The 20,386-nt window shown below is 39.6% G+C and overlaps 2 protein-coding genes across 7 annotated transcripts in view; one reads left to right on the forward strand and one right to left on the reverse strand.

Annotated features, from left to right (window-relative positions):
• RALGPS2 (Ral GEF with PH domain and SH3 binding motif 2) overlaps window positions 1-20,386 on the reverse strand; it is a 254,358-nt gene that overhangs the window by 212,033 nt on the left and 21,939 nt on the right. The window contains exon 1 of one of the 6 annotated variants that reach the window (XM_072648540.1): window positions 819-948. The exons of the other annotated variants lie outside the window; for them this stretch is intronic. The gene's annotated coding sequence lies outside the window, so the exon portion shown is untranslated. Of the gene's footprint in view, window positions 1-818; window positions 949-20,386 lie in introns of those variants that run through there. 6 annotated transcript variants of the gene reach the window in all.
• On the forward strand, window positions 363-6,401 carry LOC140523186 (uncharacterized). The gene is made up of 2 exons (XM_072638185.1): window positions 363-2,986; window positions 6,203-6,401. Exon 1 carries the CDS (start codon window positions 363-365, stop codon window positions 1,443-1,445), a length of 1,083 nt encoding a protein of 360 aa, XP_072494286.1. The 3' UTR covers window positions 1,446-2,986; window positions 6,203-6,401.

Raw genomic sequence — 20,386 nt, forward strand, 5'->3', positions numbered from 1 at the left:
TCCTCTACCACCACCCAGCTTTTTCCAAACACACGCCCACGTACGCAGAGGCTGGCCTCGCCTGCACCGAACCTACGGTGCCTGCGGAAAGGGGGTTCCACCAGAGGGCAGGGGGAGCCCGCTTTGCTTGGGGTGCCCCCTCCGAGGGGTCCGACCCCCGGGTGCGGGGCGGCTGGGTCAGAGGCGTCCCCCTGCGCTGAGATGAGTCAGGAATCCTCCTTTCCGACCAGTGCCCAGCTCGGGTATTAATTCCGAGCCTCGGGGGGGCGGGAGCTCCCCCACCCTCGCCAGCTCGGGGTCCGGTCCCGAGGAAGGGGCTCGAGTGACCGCCCGCCTCTGGGGCCGCGGGGTGCGCACGAGCAATGCGGGGCTGGGCGCAGCCGGGCAACAGGTCAGCCCGAGCCGGGAGCGGGAGGGCCGGGTGGGAGCCCCGCGGCCGGGAGGTCACGGCACCCCAGGGGGGAGGGAGGCGGCCACGGGTCCGGCTCGGGGGGCGTGGTCCTGCCGGCCCGGACGCTCCTTCCCCCTCCGCACACCTGCACGGCGGAGGCGGCGGCCACCCCGGGGGAGGCGGAGAAGCGTGCAGGTCACTCGGAGACAAAGCTCCGGCGGGGGGAGGGGGCCGTGAGGAGGGGGCCCTGCTCGCCCCGCCCCCCGTGCCCTCCTCGGCGCCGAGGCCGCGCCAGGGCCCCGCACATAAACAGCCGGCGGCGGCGAGGAAGGCGGCGTCTCCCCCGGGGAGAAGGGGCCGCGGAGCCGCCGCCATTCCCTCGGAGCGGCCCGCTCCCACGGCCACGGGCGGCTCGGCGGACACTAACCTGTGCGGCCGCGGCCGCCGCCTCAGAGGACGGACCCACGACGCCGGCCCGGGGGCGGCTGCCGCTCCCGCCGCCGCTCCGCCGCCTCCCGGGGTAGCGCTCCCCGACCGTCGCCGGCTCGATCTCTCATTCAGCTCCAGCCGCCGCCGCTCGGGGGAGGGGAGTGTGCAGGATCCACCCCGGACGCTCTGGGGGGTGGGGGGAGGGTGCGCGCGAGCCTGCGAGGGAGCGAATGTGCGAGCGTGGGAGCGCGCGATGGGGGGCGGGAGGCGGAGGGAGCAGGCCGGGCCGGCGGCGGGCGGGGGCGCGCCCTGGGGCACGTGCGCGCGCGCGCTGACACCAACGGAGCCCTCACGGGCTTGCGGAGGGAGGCCGAGGCGGTGGCTCCCTCGTGCCTCCCCCACCCTCCCCGCGCGCCGACCGGCCTCCTGCGGACGAGTGCAGGGGCGGGCGGGGCGGCTGTTGTGCGTGGCTCGAGGCGGGAGCAGCCGCAACTACCTGCCAAGGCCGCCCCCGCCCCAAGAGAAGCGGGGAGCGGGGGTCCCCTACCCACCCACATCGGGAAACACTCCGGTTCCGCGGGGGGAGCGGCCGGGGTGTGGTGGGCGCTGCAGAGGCGAGTGCTAGAACCGGCGTGGCACTGCCGTCCTCCCCAACTACCCCATCTCCCTGCAGTCAAGGCAGGAGGACCCCCCCCAGACTCAGTCCGCCCCTTGCACCCCTGCAGAACACGTCCGGGCCCAGCGCGGGTTTTAGGAAGTGCTCAGTGGGTGCTTAGGGGCTCCCCACGGCTGCCCCCGAAGTCCTACCCCTCAGCTATGCATCGGACTGCCCTTATGACTCCGGGGGGAGGAGAGAAAGCGGGGGACGAAGAGCCGGGCCCACATGGGCACTCTGCAAGATAATTCGCTTTAATGAATATGTGAGAAAGAAATGTGGTCTCCCCAGCTCCTGGGTTTCGGTGTAATGATTTCCAGGTGAATAAGATTTACACATCATTGTAGGAGCGTGTCGCTGAATACAGGAGTAATAAAATAGCGTTGCTTAATAGGCTTTTCCTAACTAGAACTAAAAAGAAAATGAAGTTAGCCTAAAATGTGGAAGGGTGTGATTGATTTTTAAAAGTTGCAGTTTGGAGTGCCCTGATGAAAATCAGCCCCACTTTAATGCCATGTGGTGGTACATAGGATGTGTTTTAAATGGGCTACTTTATACTGGCTACAATGTAGCCCATTTGGAAATGGATAATGACTTGAGGAGTCACATGTTTTTGTTCTGTGCAGCACATCTACCATAAAACATGGAAAGGAATTCAGTGTGCCATCACTGTGTATAAAAATAGAAATTGACCAGCATTGGAGCTTTGTAACAGACATGAAGTAGAAACAGACTAGCTTGTATCTTTCCCAATAACTGCCTAGTGCCATAACACTTCATTCTAACAGGCAAAGCAGGGATGTCCTTCAACCCAGGGTCTAGATGATGGATGCTTCTGCCAAAGGCTCCTTAGAAAAAGCCAAGCGAAAGAAGACACACCTCAAAGAGAGAAAGCAAAGACAGTTAAAGAAAAAAGGCCTTCAGAGGAATTTATGGGAAAGGAGTAGAAAACCAAAAGAGCAGGAGACAAAAGTCAGATAAAAATTTATAAAGAAAAAAGTGACAGGTCTAAGGAAAAATATGTACGATACCATGTACCTATAGGTGGAAATTACTTTGAAGAAAAAAAAAGAAGATGCAGCTTAAATTGGCACTTTAGAAAAAAAGAAATCCCCCTCCCAGTTAGGAGTTTGAAGGCACTGAGTAAATGTTTAGTCTTCTGTGAATGTTAGTACAGGATTAAAAAAAAAAAAAGGTGACTGGCTTTGTGCCAACCACAATATATATCTAATTATTACAAATAATTAACTATTATCGATTTGGCAGTAAGAAAACTAGGGAAAAATTGTTAATGCTGATGTATAACTAACTTAAACTTGCATTTGGCTTTCGGAGAGATATATATGATCCTGAGTTCTTGCCTCTACCAACAATTTTCAGAGTTTGGGCCAATGAAGTTTTCAAATGGGTTTCCATGAAAGGCTTTGTGGTTCATGGAGCTAAGGAAGCAGTGGTTTAGGATGGCAGGGCTGTCTGTTCATTCTTAACTCTAGCTGATTATCTGAATCTGGGTGAGTCATTCAAATTCTTTGTTTCTCAATGAGATAAGCTCTAAAATGAGATTAATTTCTGTTAACCTGCATAGTAGGCAATCAGTAAATATTTGTTGTGTTGAATCTAGTTTGCTCAACTAAATAATATATAAAATGATTATTAAAAACGTCTTTCTTTAATGTCTTTTCATGCGTTTTAATGTCTTCCTGTGACAATTACCTTGGTATTTAGTTGTCTTGGTTTTTCTATTCTTTTTCATCCATTGACTGGCATATGTTAAGTAATGACTATTTACATTGAAAGAAAAATGTTTAAATGTGCCTATTTTTTAAATCAGAGTATTTTTTTTTTTAAATTCTGTTGGTGGCATTATGTATTCCATTTCCTTATGTCATCACGCAAAAAAAAAAAAAAGCGTACGAAGTCCTAAAGTATAAAATACAAATGCCTTTCCACAAAATAAAAATCAATAGGAATGCAATACAAATAAAAATAGTTGCAGGGTCATCACTCTATTTCTAAAGAAGCATTATATAATGATTCTGTTACCCTCATTCAAATTATTTCATTATGTAAGCCAGGAAACTCAGCTAGATATGGAATAGATAATTGTGGAGATAAGAGACCACTGCTAGCAAAAGGAAAACAAAAGGATCAGAATTAACTATACTAGTTCATTTCTGTAGCTCCATACACTAAAAAAAAAATTGGTCAGTTTCATCTCATTTTAGTGGTTAAAGAAAACTAGAAAATTAAGAAAGCTTATTACCATAGTAATAGACCCTTGCAAACAATGGAATTATGGAAATAGACATGACAGTTATTTATTCAGTAAATTTTAGCAATTTTTTTCACTTCAGTAAGCATTAAAATCAGTTAAAGTAATTTTTCATTTGTCTGATATCATGAAGAAATATGGTGGACCATTTAAGTTCATTTTCCCAGTATCTGGTCACTTGAAAGTCACAGAAAATTTTAATTTCTTTTGATGGAAATCTATCTAAAATATTACATATGTTCCTACCTTCTTGAAAAGAGTATTCCAAAATTATCTGCCTTTTCTTGAAGACTTGTTATTCAAAGTCAGCAAACATGAAGCATCTGATGTGATCAAGGTTCAATGCTAAACCATAGGAATACAAAAGGCAAAAAATGAAAATAGTCTGTGCCCTCAGTTTGTATCCTACTGGGCAGAAACAACATGCTCTTGAATAAATTCTAACAACCAAAAAGAAGAAAATACACGACTTGGGGAATGAGGGAAGCCTTTTCTAAGGAAATGGCCCCTTAATTGAGACTTGAAGAATAGACAATGATTCTAAGAGGTAGAAATGAGGAGGGAAAACATTTCCAAGATACTTGAAAGAAACAACTTGTGCAAATGCATAAAGGCAGGAGATGAGGTCTAAAGTCAGGGAAATGTCTACTAGTCCAGTTTTACTGAAGTGTAGACTTCATGTAGGAATTTGGTATGAAAATAATGTGAAAGATTACCTTTTAGAGTTTATCTCTAGTTCGTGTCAGAGACAGATCATGGAGGGCTTTAAATGCCAAGGTGAAGAGTTTGTATTTCATCCTAGAGGCAATAGACTACCAGTGAGGGCTTTTAAATGAAGGAGAGATGTGGTTAGATTTTTGCTTTAGGAAGATCATTTGGCTTCCGTTCAAAGATGACCACCAGAGAAAAGAAACTGGAAAGAAGGAATCCAATTCGGAGGCTATTGTAACAATGAAGATAAAAAAAAAAAAATTGAGGGCCTGAAGCTGTGGCTAGTGGGTAGAAAGGAGGAAACAGACAAATGTGAGAGACTTTGTGGAGGCAAAATCAGTAAGACTTGGCAACTGCTTGGATGTGGATAGTGAAGGAACAGTCAAGGTTGATGGCAGTGTTGTAAATTTGAGTGATGAGAAGGGTGTATTCTCAACAGAGAAAGGAAAGTTTGGAAAACCAGCAAGATGAGTTCCATTTTGGACATGCTGTGTTTCTGCTTCCCGCAGAGAGTAGACCTCCAGCAAGCAGTTTAATGATGCTTGAGTAGAGTCCAAGAGCAAGGATGGGACTGTGTACATAACTTTGGGAGCCATCTGAATAGAGATGATACTTGAGTTCGTGGGATGTGTTGAGCTTTTCCAGAGAAAGAAGTGGGTTCAAGACCAAATCTTGGGAAGCCTCCACCTTAAGGAAGTTGGAAAGGGATGGTGATCAAGCATGGGGAACTAAGAAAAGTCAGGCAGGTGGGAATCCACCAGGAGAGCAACGTTGTAGAAGCTGAAGAGGAGGGTATACAGGAAGACAGTGTAGTCTGCAGAATCTATGGTGAAGTTTCAAAGGATAAAGGAAAGGCTACTGAATTTAGCATTTAAGAGACATTGTTAATCAGATAAAACAGTTTGAGTAAAATGTTGGGTTAAGAATGATAATGATAATAGCTAGCATTTATATAGCCCTTGAAGGTTTACAAAGAGTTTTAGAAATGTCTCATTGGTCCTTACAACAGCCCTGGAAGGTAATTTCTATTATTAGCCCCATTTTACAGATGAGGAAGAGCTAAGTGATTAGTTCCTCATCTGTAAAATCAGCTATAGAAGGAAATGGCAAACCACTCTAACATCTTTGCCAAGAAAACTCCAAATTGGGTTCACAGAGTCAGACAGGACTGAAAGGACTAAACCAAAATAGATGGGGAAACTCAGGTCATACACTTAGTTAGGTGTCTGGGATAAGATTTGAATTCAAGTCTTCCTGACTCCAGGTCCAGTGCTCTGTCCACTGCACCAACTAGGAATCCAAATTGCAAGAGATTTAAAAATGAGTGATTAAATGATGATTAGAAAGTGGAGGCAGCAAATGCAGAAGATTGGGGAAGAGTTATTGGGGACTTCAACAGTGATCATAGCATAAAATAGTAAAATGGCCAATGGTTTTGGAATCAGGGGGCTTGGATTCAAATCCTAATTCTGTTAGTTTCTACCTATATGACCTTGGAAATTCACTTAACCCCTTCCATCCTCAGTTTCCTTACCTGTAAAATGAGGAGGTTGAGCTACGTTATCTCTTAAGGTCCTGTCTAGGTCTAGATACTATAATCACTATGAAAACCAGTCCTTCTGTCCCAGAGCTAGTGAGATACAATCCACTTTTGCTCCTACACTAAATGTTCCCAGGTTGCTATGCTTTCTGAAGTTTTTGCATCTAGTTTGTAAAATAATTTTTCTATGTTCCTTCTTTTCAGTTGTCCTCCCCCCTTGCTGTAACGTACCAGTCTTCAGCAACAACTGTTCTTCAAAACCTCCTTAATATGGCCTTCTCATCTGCCTTAGCCTAGGAAATCTAATGATCAAACCTTAATTGATGCCTATGAGTGAATCATTTCTGAGTGAGGGCCTGAGAAGCTAACCTGTGACTTAAATACACTTGAGTGTTTTCGTTTTCTTGATGTCTTTTTGGTTGTTGAAAGGTCTTTCTGTCTTGCTCACTTCCTTGTTATCTGCTGCTAATTTTTCCACATTAAGGAACAACTGATAGCTAAGGTGTTGTAGTCTGTATTTTTTTAAAGTCATTTCTGCAAAATTAGAATCTTTATCAGTGCTTTTACAATTATTATTTTGAAAATTGAAATTATTTTTTGAATTTGTTATTCCATATATTATCATACAACTTATTATTCTGCATAACCATCATGGTAAGAAGCAAGGTGAAACTTTAATTGAATTCAAGATAAACTCTAAAAGGCAGGTCTTGAATGACCTTACTGTCAAATCTATCTGATTCTTCTCCATGCTCCTTGTCTCTGATTTCTCTCCATTCATAACTTTGATTATCAACTTGCTCCTTGAAATACTTGAACCAGAACATGGAAGTTCAAGGCCTAAGTCTTACGCTTACTGGAGGCATGACTATGGACAAGTCACTTGAACTCTCTGAGGCTCAGTTTTCTCATCTGTAAAATGAGGATAAAATGACTTGCAGTATCTTACAGGGTTATTTAAAAGAAAGAATGTTGTAAACCCCGAGTACTCTACAAATATAAGCTACTATTATATCTGTGTTTGGTAAATCACCAGGTCATTGGTTTTTTCTTCAAAATATTCCTCATGATCATTCCTTCCTTTTCATACTTATAACCAGACTTCCAATTCACCATTTCAGCACTCAATGCCTAGAATAGAGCAAAAACCTGGAAATGCCTCTGTGCTTCTCCAGTTAATATCAAAAATACTTTTAGCATGTTAATATAGAACAATAGTTATTAGGGTCTATATTAAATACAAAAAAATATTCTTTCCTGCCTTGTTTTGCATTTGTAAAACTGTATTCAAGAGCAAAACTACTTTCAAAAAGCTGAAAACATCTGAAAATCATTATGTCAGTAGGAAAAATTAAATGGAAAAAATGGCACCGGCTGCTGTTCCTCATCTTGCCCATTCAAGCACATTAAAAGTATGTTGCAGAAGATCATTTTCTGCTAAGAGTATTATGCAATAATAAAATTGTGTATCATATTACAGATGGGAAAGCCCTCTTGCTTAATTACTGAGTCCATTTTTTCTGTAGGAAAGCAATCCTTTCTGTTGGCTTTATCATTCAAAGAGGAATATTTATAATCCTAGAAATTAGTGAGACTAAGCCCCCTTGTTAGCAAATACAAAAGCCACATTCAAGTATTAACTCATTTTCTCAGAGAAAGGCTAACTCCTCATTCTTAGCCATTCAGCTACATCTGATATTAAATTGAAAGCTATTCAATCGCAGGGTCATAGATCTAGAAATGGAAAGGACCTTAGAGGCTACCCTATCGTTTAAAATGTTCAGCTTAGAAAAATGGAAGTCATAATAAAAATTGGTTGCAAATTGATGACAAATTAGAACTCATTGAAAGTATAACAACAATAAACTAAGATTTTTGTGAGTAGGTCATCTGCTTTTTAAAAAATTATTTTTAATTACTGATGTGGACCAAAAAGAAAACTTATAGAGAAACACTTGGGTTTAAATACCATTTTCCTGTCATTATTATTTAACACCATCAAAATGGATTTAGAAATAAATTTCTTGAATTCATAAAATAAAAATAATTGTATACTAGATACTTAAACATAATGACTAATATTAGTCATTACATCCCTTCATATTTCAGGGTGGGCTGGGGGCGGGGGTGAGGAAGGGGAAAGACCTGCTACTTTATGGGTTTAGTGAACTCCAGGTGTGAAAACTCCCTATACTAATGTATGTAACTTCTAATCTTGGAGAGTTGCCTACAGCTAGTATGGGCTTGAAGTAGGATTTAAATTCAGATCTCTCTAACTCCAGGGCAGACCTTCTTTGCACATTAACCAGAATAAAAAAAAAAATATTAACATGCTAATTCATTTCTCATATCTAATTTTCAATTCCACTGGCTACTGAGTAGTTGAGAGCTGCATTTTCTCTAACAGGCACTATTTTAACCAGTTTCCCAACTCCAATCCACCCAGCATTCCTACAGGATTCCACGGTAATCAACCTAGTGCCCAGATGTGATCATATCATCTAACTTCCAAAAACTCCATCAATGGCTCTCTCTTGCCTACTGAAGGGCTTTCATGTAAAATCAGTTAGTCAACAAGCATTTATTAAGTGCTTACTATGTGATAGCCAGTGTGTTAGGTATTGGAGAATTCAGACAAAAAAAAAAAAACAGCCTCTGCTCTGAAGGAACTTATATTCTATAAAGAGAAACAAACCACATAAATATAAGTAGACATAAAATATATGCAAGGTAAATACAAAGTCATTGGGGAGGGTTGGTAGGATAAAAGTTGAGATTAACAGCTGGGGTAATCAAAAAAGTTTCATCTCAAAATGGTACTTGAGTTGAGTTTTGAAGGAGACAGGGGATTCCAGGAGGCAGACAAGAAGGAGGATATTCTAGACTGAAAAACAAATAGAAAGTTCACAAAGGGGAATAATGTATAATAAGTTAGAAAAGGCAGACTGGAACCACACTGAGAAGGGTTTTAAGTGACGAAAAGTTTTTGTTTGATCATAGAGGCAACAGGGAAACTCTGGAGCTTAAGAGTGATATAGTCTGACCTGTGCTTTAGGAAAATCACTTTGGCAGCTGGGTGGAGGACAGATAGGAAAGGGAGAGACTTGAAAGGCAGAGAGAGAAAGTAGGAGGCTTTCCTAATAGTCCACACCAGAGCTATGGAGAGTCTAACCCTGGGTGTTGGCTCTGTGACTGTCTATCCCTAAGTCCTTGACTTCCCTGTTTCTGTTGAGTACATCACCATCCTTTTAGGATCATGGGATCACAAATTTAAAGCCAGGAGGAACGTTAGATATAATGTAACCCAACCCCTTCATTTTATAAATTTTGAAACCAAGGCCTGGAAAGGTAAAATGATTTGGCCCCAGCCACATGAGTAATAGGGTATAGGTCAGTTTTCCTGTCAATGTTTACAATTTTAGTGTCATCCTTAACTCTTTCTGACCCCCAATATCAAATCAAGGGACAAGTCTCACTGACTATCTCCACATCTTTCATTCATTCCCTCTCTCCACTCAACAAGTCCAGAGTCTATCAGCCTTTTATGCCTTTTTGCCTAAACTATTGCCTCTTAAATGGTCTCCCTAGTTGATACATGAGAAAATATTATGAAAAAAATTATTCAATGAAACTAAATGATCCTATATAAAAAAATATTAGCAAAGAGAAAATTAATGAATTGAGTTAGAGGCAGCATTGTAGAGTGGATGGGGTCCTGGATTTAGAAGACCAAATTCAGTTCAAATTCAGTTTATGACACCAGCTGTATGACCATAGGCAAGTCATTTAATCTCTCAACCTCAGGAAACTCCCTAAGACTTATCTAATAAGTGGGACACAGGTTACATTCTGTGTTGGTAGAGGGAGTTCCCACATTGGTAAAATCATAAATCCCTAGTATATTGATGGATGTATAATAAATTATGATATTTAAAAAAAACTTTAAAATTAACCAAAAAACAAGCAAAAAATATTGATAACTAAAGAAGTAAATAAAATTAAATATGAAAGATCATTGAGCTCGAGACAAGATTGAGAAATTGTTAGCTAATGTACAAAAAAAAAATAAATGAAAAAAGTGAATTTGTAATACACAAAAAGGAAAAAACATTGGAAAATACTACAGGCAATTATAAGCCTATAAAAGTTAGAATTTAATGAAAATAAACATTTACAAAAATATAAAACATCAATTAGTAAAATGGGAAATAGGAATATTATACAACCTTACATTAAAAAAGACATAAAGCAATCCATAAACAGATTACTGAAAGAAATCAATCGATAAACATTTATTAAGCACTTACTATATGCCAGGTATTGTGCTAAGCACTGGGGATACAAAAAGAGGCAAAAGGCAGTCCCTCCCTCACAAGGAGCTTATAATTTAATGGAGAGATAGTATGCAAATAATATATACAAAGCAAACTACATACAGGATAAAATGGAAATATTTAAGAGAGGGAAGGGCCTAGAATAGAGGCTTTGGGAAAGACTTCTAGTAAAAAAATGGGACTTGAACTGAGATTTAAAGGAAGTCAGGGAAGTCATTAGTTTTAGAAGAAAAGGGAGACTGTTTCAGGTGGGGAGGGGGATGGACAGGGAGCAGCCAAAGAAAATGCCCAGAGCCTAGAGATCAAGTGTCTTGTTCATGAAACAGAAAGCCAGTGTCACTGGGATTGGAGAATATGTGTCAGGGAGAAGGAGACTGGAAAGATTAGAAGGGGCTATAATATGAAGGCCTTTGAATGCCAGAGTATTTTTATTTGATGCTAGGGGTGATAGGGAGCTGCTTGAATTTATTGAGTGTGTGTGGAGGGAGTGGGGGAGGGACAATTTAGGAAAATCGTTTCAGTGGCTGAATGGAAAATTAATTAGAGGCAGATCCACCAACAGACTATTACAATAGTCCAGGTGTGAGGTGATGAGAACCTGAGAATGGTGGAAATAATTTCCTTTTTTTCTTCCTTTTCCATCCTGCCTCCCACCCTAGAGACAGCTACCATAAGACACAAGTATATATGTATGTATGTACCTATACTTATATAGGTATATGTAAAACCTATGTAGGTATATGTAACACCTAAAAAAAAAAAAAAGAGGAGGACATATTCGAAAGATGTTACAAAGGTAAAATTGACAGACCTTAGCAACAGCATTGATATGGGACTTGGGGTGGTGAGAGACAGTCAGGAATCCAGGATGACTCCTAGGTAGTAAACCCCAAGGAACTGGAAGAATAATGTTGCCCTCTACAGTAATAGGGAAGGTAGGAATGGACCTGGGGGAAAGAAAATGGGTTCCATTTTGGACATAATGAGTTTAAGATGTCTACAAGACATCCATTTCAAGATGTCTGAAAGGCAGTTGGAGATGTGAGATTAGTGTTCCAGAGAGCATTTGGGACAAAAAAGGTAGATTTGAGAACCAGCATTATAGAGATAGTAATTAAATCCATGGGAGCTGATGAAGTCACTAAGTGAATTAGTAAAGAGGGTAAAGCCAAGTGGGCCCAGGACTGAACCTTTCCATTGCCCTTCAAGTGATAATTTTCAGTCCTTTTTAGACTATCCAATGTCTTGCAGTCATTTTACACCTTCAGAACAATATTGCTATTTAAATGGACAGTTTTGATTGTATTAAATTAAAAAGATTTTGGACAAATGAAACAAATGTAACCAAGATCAGAAGGAAAGCAGAAATTTGAGGGGGGAATTTTATAAATGGATTCTCAGATAAAAATCTCCTATCTGAAATATGAAAAGAACTTTGTCAAATCCATAAGAATATGAGTCATTCCCCACTTGGTAAATGGTCAAAGGATATGAATAGGCAGTTTTCTGATGAAAAAATCAAAACAATTTATAGTCATATAAAAATGCTCTAAATGACTATTGATTAGAGATATGGAAATTAAAACAACCTTAAGATATCATACCTATCAGATTGGCTAAAATGATTGAAGGGGAGAGCGACAAATGTTGGAAGGGATGTGGAAAAACTGCGACACTAATTCACTGTTGGTGGAACTGTGAATTGATCCAACTACTTTGGAGAGCATTCTGGAATTATGCCCAAAGAGTTATTAATCTGCCTGTACCCTTTAACCCAGCAATACCACTACCAGGTCTGTTTCTCAAGATGATTAGGGAAAATGGAAAAGAACCTAAAAGTTCTAAAATATTTATAGCAGCTCTCATTGTGGTGACAAAGAACTGGAAACTGTCAATTAGGGAATGGCTGAATGACTTGTGGTCTATGATGGTGATGGAATACCACTGCTATAAGAAATTATGAGCTCATTGATCTTAGAAAAAGATGGATAGATTTGTATGAAATAATGAGAAGTGAAAAGAGCAAACCAAGAGAACATTGTAGACAGTCATAACAATATTGTTTTAAGAACAATTTTGAGTGACTGTCTTTTTTAACTTCAAAGGACATATGAAGAAAGACGCTATCCACATCCAGAGAAAGAAATGATAAGTAAGTGTTTAGAGCGGTTTTACATAGATCCATATAGGTATATGTACATACATGCACATATATTTGTGTCTAATGATAGCCATCTCTAGGACGGGAGACGGTGGAGAAAGAAGAAAAAAAGGAAAGAAAGTTTTGGTTTTTTTTTAGTGATTGCACTATGTTAAAAAAAAAAAAGTGATGGACCCCTTTCAGGGTAAAATTTGGGGGTCATTAAAATGAGGTGGCAATTTCCTTAAAGCAATCCATCCTGCTCTCCTTCAATAAGATTATACAAATTAAAATGTTAAAAAAAGAGCAAAAGGCAAAGTGCTGTTAATATTTGTAATATTTAGTTTATAAGATCATTATTTGTATTATTTGGTTCGTAAAAGAGCAATAAGGGACCCAAGAGGTAAAGACTAATCCCCTCATTTTATAGATGAGGAACTGAAGACTGTTTCATTTTGCATTCTGGGCCTATCTTCCCTGAAATATTTAAGGGAATGATTAGGTACCCTATTCACAACTTGGTGATATCATCAAAATTAATAAGCATACCATCCATTTTATGGTTAAAGGCTTAAATGAAAATGTTCAACAACACTGAGCCCAGGGCTGATGCAGGAGGGTAGGAAGGTTGTTGTTTAAACGATACTTTCATTAACTTCCAGCCTGATTGTTACTAGGCTTTGATGAGTCATAGTGATTTCTTTGGACCCACACTTTGCCCATTCCCTGCCCTGGGCAATGACTCAGAAAAATTGACAGTGAGAAAAAAGGTTGCCAGTAGGAGTTAGATAAGATTTGAGACGCATATATGTACCACCAGTCTACCAACACTGTCCTTCTTCCTCCATCAAATACAGAATCTGCTAATGCTATAGGGGGCGAGGGAGGGATACAGTTCAATTTGATCTAGTCCAGAGATACCCTAATTGTGGTCAGGTCTCACACCCTTCTAGAAAATACCCATTCGTATGTAACTTCTGTATTCACAACTACCAATTCAAGGTACCACTTGCTCTAGTCATATTTCAAATGAGATGTGAACATTGTTCAATAAAAAGAATGAATTTTCAAAAAAAAAAGTTCGGTGTTTGTTCCATGCCAACCACTGTCCTAAGATCTAAAATAATAACAGAAAAAAGAAGATATAGCCATCGCTCAAGCAGTTTACATTCTAATACGGGATAACAGCTCATAAAAATAGTGAATATGCCAGGAAGGGATGTTTGGTCGGGGAAGTCACAAGAAATTGTGAGTGGAGTCCTTGAGCAATTGACTGACACATCTTTTCATATCAAATGTTCCCAGAGCTAATTGGGAGTGGTTTGGCTGCAGGAGGCAATAACAGTGTGTGTAAAGTCTAGAAATGGTCAGTGTATGTATAGTCAGTAGAAAAAAATCTGCTAGCTGAGATTTTTTTTAACATGTACCTAAACAACTAGGATAAGCATGGGAGGAAAAGTTTAGGAAAAGAGAAGAATCCCTAGGCAAGGGAAAGATATATCCACAACAGATGGGAATAGATTCCTACTGGAAACCAACCTTACCCAAAAATCTCAGCCGGTAATGTGATTTGGGACCATGCCACTAATAAGATTAAGATGGCTTCCTGAAAGTCATCAGGAAGTAGCCGGCCTAAGTTGTAATCAATATAAAATGAATTGTAAGCTTGGACATTGTAACATGCCATGAAAGTATGTTCTGATGAAGAAGGGAAATATAAAGACAATAGTTAACGGAAGGGTCATTCTGGATTCTAGAAAGAAAAAAAAGAGCATTGCAGAGTAGGAATTTTTCAGTGTTTCTCTAGCTCTGGTCAGGGGAAAAAGTGCTCTGATTTCTAGAAAACTAGCCTTAGTTGCTTAAACAGAAGTCTCTCAACAACGTGGGACGATTCATCAGGCTACCGTAGCTTTATGGAAATATTCCTTCGGAAAATCCATCTCCCTTTGCTCTAATTCCATATTTATTAAGCAATCTTCTGACCTAGAACTTGATTTCCTCAATGAACCTACCTCAAAAGGGGTACTTTGAGCAGATGACCAGTTCCCATGTCTAAGCCAGCTACATCTCCCAAAGTCACACATTTTTATTCCGATTTGCCAGTCAGACTCTTGTTAACTTGAGAAGGCCCTTATCACCTCTAATAGAACTGATAAAATCTAATTCCTGAATCTGTAGAGCATCAGATAACACAGCTCCCATACCCAAGGTGACCCCACAAAAGTGTAGTATTCTATTAGATCTAGTCGTAGACATCCAGGCTTCCCTTACACTTATTTTATTATTATTAGCTAGTAGAGCATAAGTGAAACCAAACAACATTTCATTGTATATAATCAATTCATTTACTTCCTAGACAAGGAAAATATTTCATGATCTGAAATCACCTCAAAATGATTGGATATTGAATTTTACCAATTCTCTTCTTTCAACAGGAATTCTTCACTTCTCCTTTCCTTGGCTTCCTTCAAAATTCGGTTACTCCAAGGCCTTTTTTCTTCCCCTATCTACTAGTACCTTCCCCTTTTCAAATATGTTCCATCTCTTCTGTATTTATCTTGTATGTACCTGGTTATTTTCATCTCTCCCCCTTTAGGATGTGAATTCTTTGAGGACATGGACTGTGCTAAACACTATTTCTAGTGTTTAGCGTAGTTCCTGACATATAGTAAGGGCTTAGTAAATTCTTGTTGGCTGACTTGCCCCAAGTTTCCCTAAGAATTCAGGCTCTGTAATTCTTTGTTACTTTTTCCCTATTCATTCTAGGCTATTTTATGTAATCAGTTATGAGAATTCCCAATGAGGCAGCCTACCCTATTCCTTTTTCAAAAGTGAAAAATCCAACAGCAAAGTATTAAGACATAAAAACTATGTAAATGGCCAAGGAGGGATAGTTGAGTAAGAGGACCATTCTCAGTTCCCTCTCTCCTCAACAGACATATGCAACACTTACTGTTGATGCGGATAACTTACACAGACATAAGAAAATCATCCCTCCTGCATATGGGCAGACAGGATGAGCAAAAGGGCCATTGTTCCCCTGTGTCCTCTCACCATACCCCACAGCTCTCATAAAGACTGCATTTGTCTTGGCTCCAGCTCCAACTTCATGGAGCCAATCTCCTTGGTTCTTGGCCTTTGCAATCTCCAATTCCCTTGTGTTGGAATTCCCTTCAGTGTTGGAATCCCCTGCTAAGTAGATCATGTCCCCACAACATCAGACTGCTCAAGTTCAACTCTCCATTCACAGGAGCTCAGGAAGGCCCCAGGATTCTGTGTTCTGTGCTGTCCCTGTCCGCTCACAAGACAGAAAAAGCACCCAAGACTTGAGAACATATACAATACACTCAAAGTTAGCAGCAATTACCCTTGGTCTGGGTTACATTTGTGAATCTTTTAACATATAATGTATCTGAAATGTAGAATCATAGAATGTCAGAGATAGAAGAGATGTTAAAAAATCACCTATGATAAATCCTGCATTTTACAAGTGTAGCCAAAAGACATAAAATAACATGGAGATGGTCCCATAGCTAAACAGTATCTGAACCAAGCCAAGAACCCAGTCTTTCTGACTTTTCCTCCTATGTCATGCTGGGCTTGTGGAGAATGGTTCATTTATCTGATCAGAGAATCACAGCATTTTATTACTGAAAGGTACCTTAGAGGTTCTCTAATCCAACATGACCACCGCTATGTTATTTTCCATCTCCTAGGGACTTATTGCTAAGAAGAAACTTGGAAAGTGAATGGACATGAAGCTTAGACAAGGTGGAAACAGGAAGTGTTTATTCGATAGCTTTCTTGGTGAGGTGACCTAAAAGGGACTTTAGAAATGTAATCTTGGTTCATATTACAGGAAGTGTGATTCAATAACTCTTACGAGTGGGGGTAGGATTAATGTGGTTGATAGAAGTGTTAACTGTTAAAACATTTCCTTATTGGCTCCTTTAAGGGCTGTATGTGCAGTTGGCAAAGAATCATTCAGTGGCCAGCAGCTGTTTGTTCTAACAAGGGCTCCTAAGACCCCCAAGGCAAAAAACAAGGAGCAAAGCCACTTAGAAAACTCTGCAGCTGTGACTGGGGATATATCAGCTGTCATTTACAAAATAATAAGCTGATATTCACTCTATCAGTCCCACTCTCAATGGAAGTGTTCAGCCCTTCTCTCTAAGAGTGTGTCAGGAAGCAATAAACTTGAGCTTAAACAGAAATCAAAAGAGAGTGGAGGATAGAAGGTCCCAGAATGCACTGATTCATGAGGTCGAGAAGAGTGAGACACAATTGAATGACTAAACAACAAAAAATAAACACTTTTTCTCTCCCCTTCCCCTGACACAGTCAACTTTTATTACACCCCACTATTGCCTCTGTCTTTTCATTGACAATGCTGTCAATTTAGGCTATTTCTTGAGACTTAATCTAGATGTCCACAAAGAAAGGGCTGATAGGATATTTAGTGGGCAGGTCATTGATTCTCCCTTCCAAATCCTCCCCTATCCTACTCCACTGCAGTGGAAGAATCTGATCCCCACTAATTCAGCCAGACTGACAGCTGGTGAACAGTTGGACACAACTGTCATCTCCTGGAATCTTGGACTCATTCATATTGCAATTAATGATCCTTAAGGATGGTTGGCAATCAAAATACTAATCATAATTTCATAGAACTAGCTAAAATTAGAGTAAAATTCATGTGGAAAAAGAGATGGACAAGAACTTTGAAAAATAAAAGTGGAGAAGGGACAGAAATAATACTAAGATACAAAATATACCCGAAGTCTGGTATAGGAAAAGGAATAAAGAAATAGATCAGTGGCACAGAACAGAAAATCCAGAAAGAGACACTGGTGTTTGTAAAAAAAAAAATAATAATAATAAGTTTTGATAAATCCTCAATCAAACACTGGGGAAAACTGTTGATAAAACTATATAGTCATGTGGCAAACAAAATATTTTCAAATTGTGAGAAAAATAAATAATATGTTTATTATAGTTATGGAGAGGAGGGACATATTTATCAAACAAATAGAAGAAATCACTGAGATAAAATGGATGGTTTTAATTATATAAAATTAAAGGGCTGTAGGGAACAAAAAGCAGCAGTTCTAAATTTAAAAGAAAAAATAATTAGAGAAACATTTTCAGTAAATTTATCATATAAAGGTATTCCATCCTGAATCTATAAAAATCTGAGATATGTTTCCAAGAGTATATGTATATATAATTGTATATGTATATGTGTGTCTATATAAGTATGTATGAATATGTATACTAATGTATGATTTCTGTTTCCTGACCAAAACCTTTATCTTAATACTTTTCCTGATTTAAACACAACAAATCCTTTTTGAACAAGAAATACAATAAATGAGAACTTTAAAGGTTCTCACTTTCTATTTGGCAGTCAAATTAATTAATGTGGATTCATATTAATATAGTACTCATATATTTTAATACCTTGCTTCATTGAATATTCTTAATAAAATGCTGCTTTAAACAATGTGTTGGTAATTTATTTTACAAATTTTGATATCATTTGGATAACTGGTTGGAGGAAACAAAATGACTTCACTAGACTTCCCTTCATAGAATTTCTCTACATTTACTTTTATTTCCAAATATATTTCTACCTAGTAATTTATTGTAACAACAAACAAACAAAAAAGCAGTTCAGCATAGATGTATATACTTTAGTGAGACTGTATGGTTTGGTAGAAAGAACATAGAACTTAAAAAGTTACATACTCCATTCCATTACTTGCTGGCCATGTGACCTTGGTCAAGTCACTAAGCCTCTCAACTTTGATTTCCTTACCTATAGAGGGGTAATGTTAGTGCAATGGGTGATATATCCCATGGAGTATGACTACTGATGAGCCTGTGCTCTGACCCATTCTAAAGGGACACATACTCTGGTACCTTACTCAAGGATGTATATTAAGAGTGGTTTTTGATTGGTCCCCATCTCTCATGTCCCCAGGACTGGTACATGGAGGCACTTAAGATAATGTGAAAAGTGATCTAGGAAAAGCTGTCCACTCAGTACATTTAAAAGGAGGGGCCAAAGTGTGTGTATGTGTGTATCTTCCTATCTGTCTGTCTCTCTCCAGATGTCTTGTCACAAAGGGCAATGAGAGGTAGGGGAGAGAACACTTTCTCTTCCCTTGACCCTATTCAGTAGCTATGGTGGCTCCTGGTACATGGCAGCAAGAGTTATTAGCCTTGAATGCCTGTCTTTCCTGCTTATGATTATTTTCATAACTAGTAGCTACTGGTGATCCTCAGAAATGGGAATTTCTGAACTCATCGACTACCTCAGGACAGTTATTAAATTTGGTGTTGATTGTCCAGGGGAAGGTGTGTCCTGCAACTATCCCCTTTTTGAAGGAGAAGAGGATCACTTCTAGAAGGATGTGTCATGACTTCTTGGCTGACCAAAAGGTACAGACCTTGAGTTGCTGTTTGAGTGGTATAATAGTATAATAATAGAAATAATAACAATATAATATCTGAATTTATATAGTGTTCCTGGGGTGCTAGATACTGTATGAAGTACTTTACAATTATATCATTTGACCCTAAAAACAACCTTGAGAAGTGGGTGCTGTCATTATCCCTATTTTGCAGATAAGGAAATTGAGGCAAACAGAGGCTAAGTGACTTGCCCAGGGTGATACAGCAATTGTCAGAGGTCATATTTGAACTCAGATCTTCCTGACTCCAGATGCAATGTCTTGCATTGCAAAAGCATCAAAACACCCCACCTCAAAAGAATTTTATTAAACCAACAATTTATTTTATAGAGCTAGAATGATGAAAGGAATGGTTTTAAAAAAAAAAACACAAAAAACCTGGGAAGACTTAGATGAACTGATACAAAGTGAAATGACCAAAACCAGGAGAATATGATACACAGTAAAAGCAATATTGTACGATGATGAAATGTGAATGACTTAGCTATTCTCTACGATACAACGATCTAAGACAATTCTGAAGGACTCCAGGGAAAGAATTGGTGGAGTCTGAATGCAGATCAAAGAATACTTTTTAAACTTTCTTTATTTTTCTTGGTTTTTTGTTTGTTTTTTGTAACATGACTAATATGAAAATATGTTTTGCATGACTGGACATATATAATCTATACCAAAGTTCTTGCCTTCTCGAGGAAAGAGGAGGGGAAGGAAGTAGGGAGAGAATTTTGAACTCAAAATTTTAAATTGTCGAATCCTTTCTTTATGTCTTCCTCAGATTCATGTGGATCTATGATCTCATCTCTTTGGAGGTTCCCTTGCCTGCCTCTTGTCATGTTTGCCACAGAATCCACTGTAGATGTCAGGGAGAAGTGAGGAAAGTCTCCATTCCACTGGACAGATATTTTGACATATTTGATCCAAATTTCTGTTCTTGGATTTTCTATTCTTATAAATCTTTCTTCCTGTCATTTTTTCCTTTGCCTGATTCTTTTGTCTTTCTGCTGAATATGGTTTCAAGTGAGACAGTGTTGTATGGTGAATAGAGAACTGGTCTGTGGGCCATGTGCATCTGGTGAACTCAAAATTTTAAAAAAACATGTTAAAAATTGAGAAAAAAATGAAAAAAAGATGCAGCTCAAGAACCATATTCTGTGTGAAGCCTTTCCTAATCCCTCCCAATCACTACTACACTTCCTCCCAAATGACCTTGTTTTTAACTACTTTGTATGTATTCATTAACTTTATATTTATGCTTTGTATATGAATTTACAGTAGGTACTTGTTTCCCTATTAGAATACAAGTTCCTTGTGAGTAGGTATTTTGCATTCCTTGTACTTTTATCCCTAGCGCCTAGCCAGTGCGTGACACATAGTAGGTACTTTAATAAGTCCTTAATGATTGATTCTATAAATGTTTCTTTCTAATTCAAGTTCATTC

Source organism: Notamacropus eugenii, chromosome 2 (genome assembly GCF_028372415.1).
Source record: "Notamacropus eugenii isolate mMacEug1 chromosome 2, mMacEug1.pri_v2, whole genome shotgun sequence".
NCBI classification, from domain to species: Eukaryota; Metazoa; Chordata; class Mammalia; order Diprotodontia; family Macropodidae; genus Notamacropus; species Notamacropus eugenii.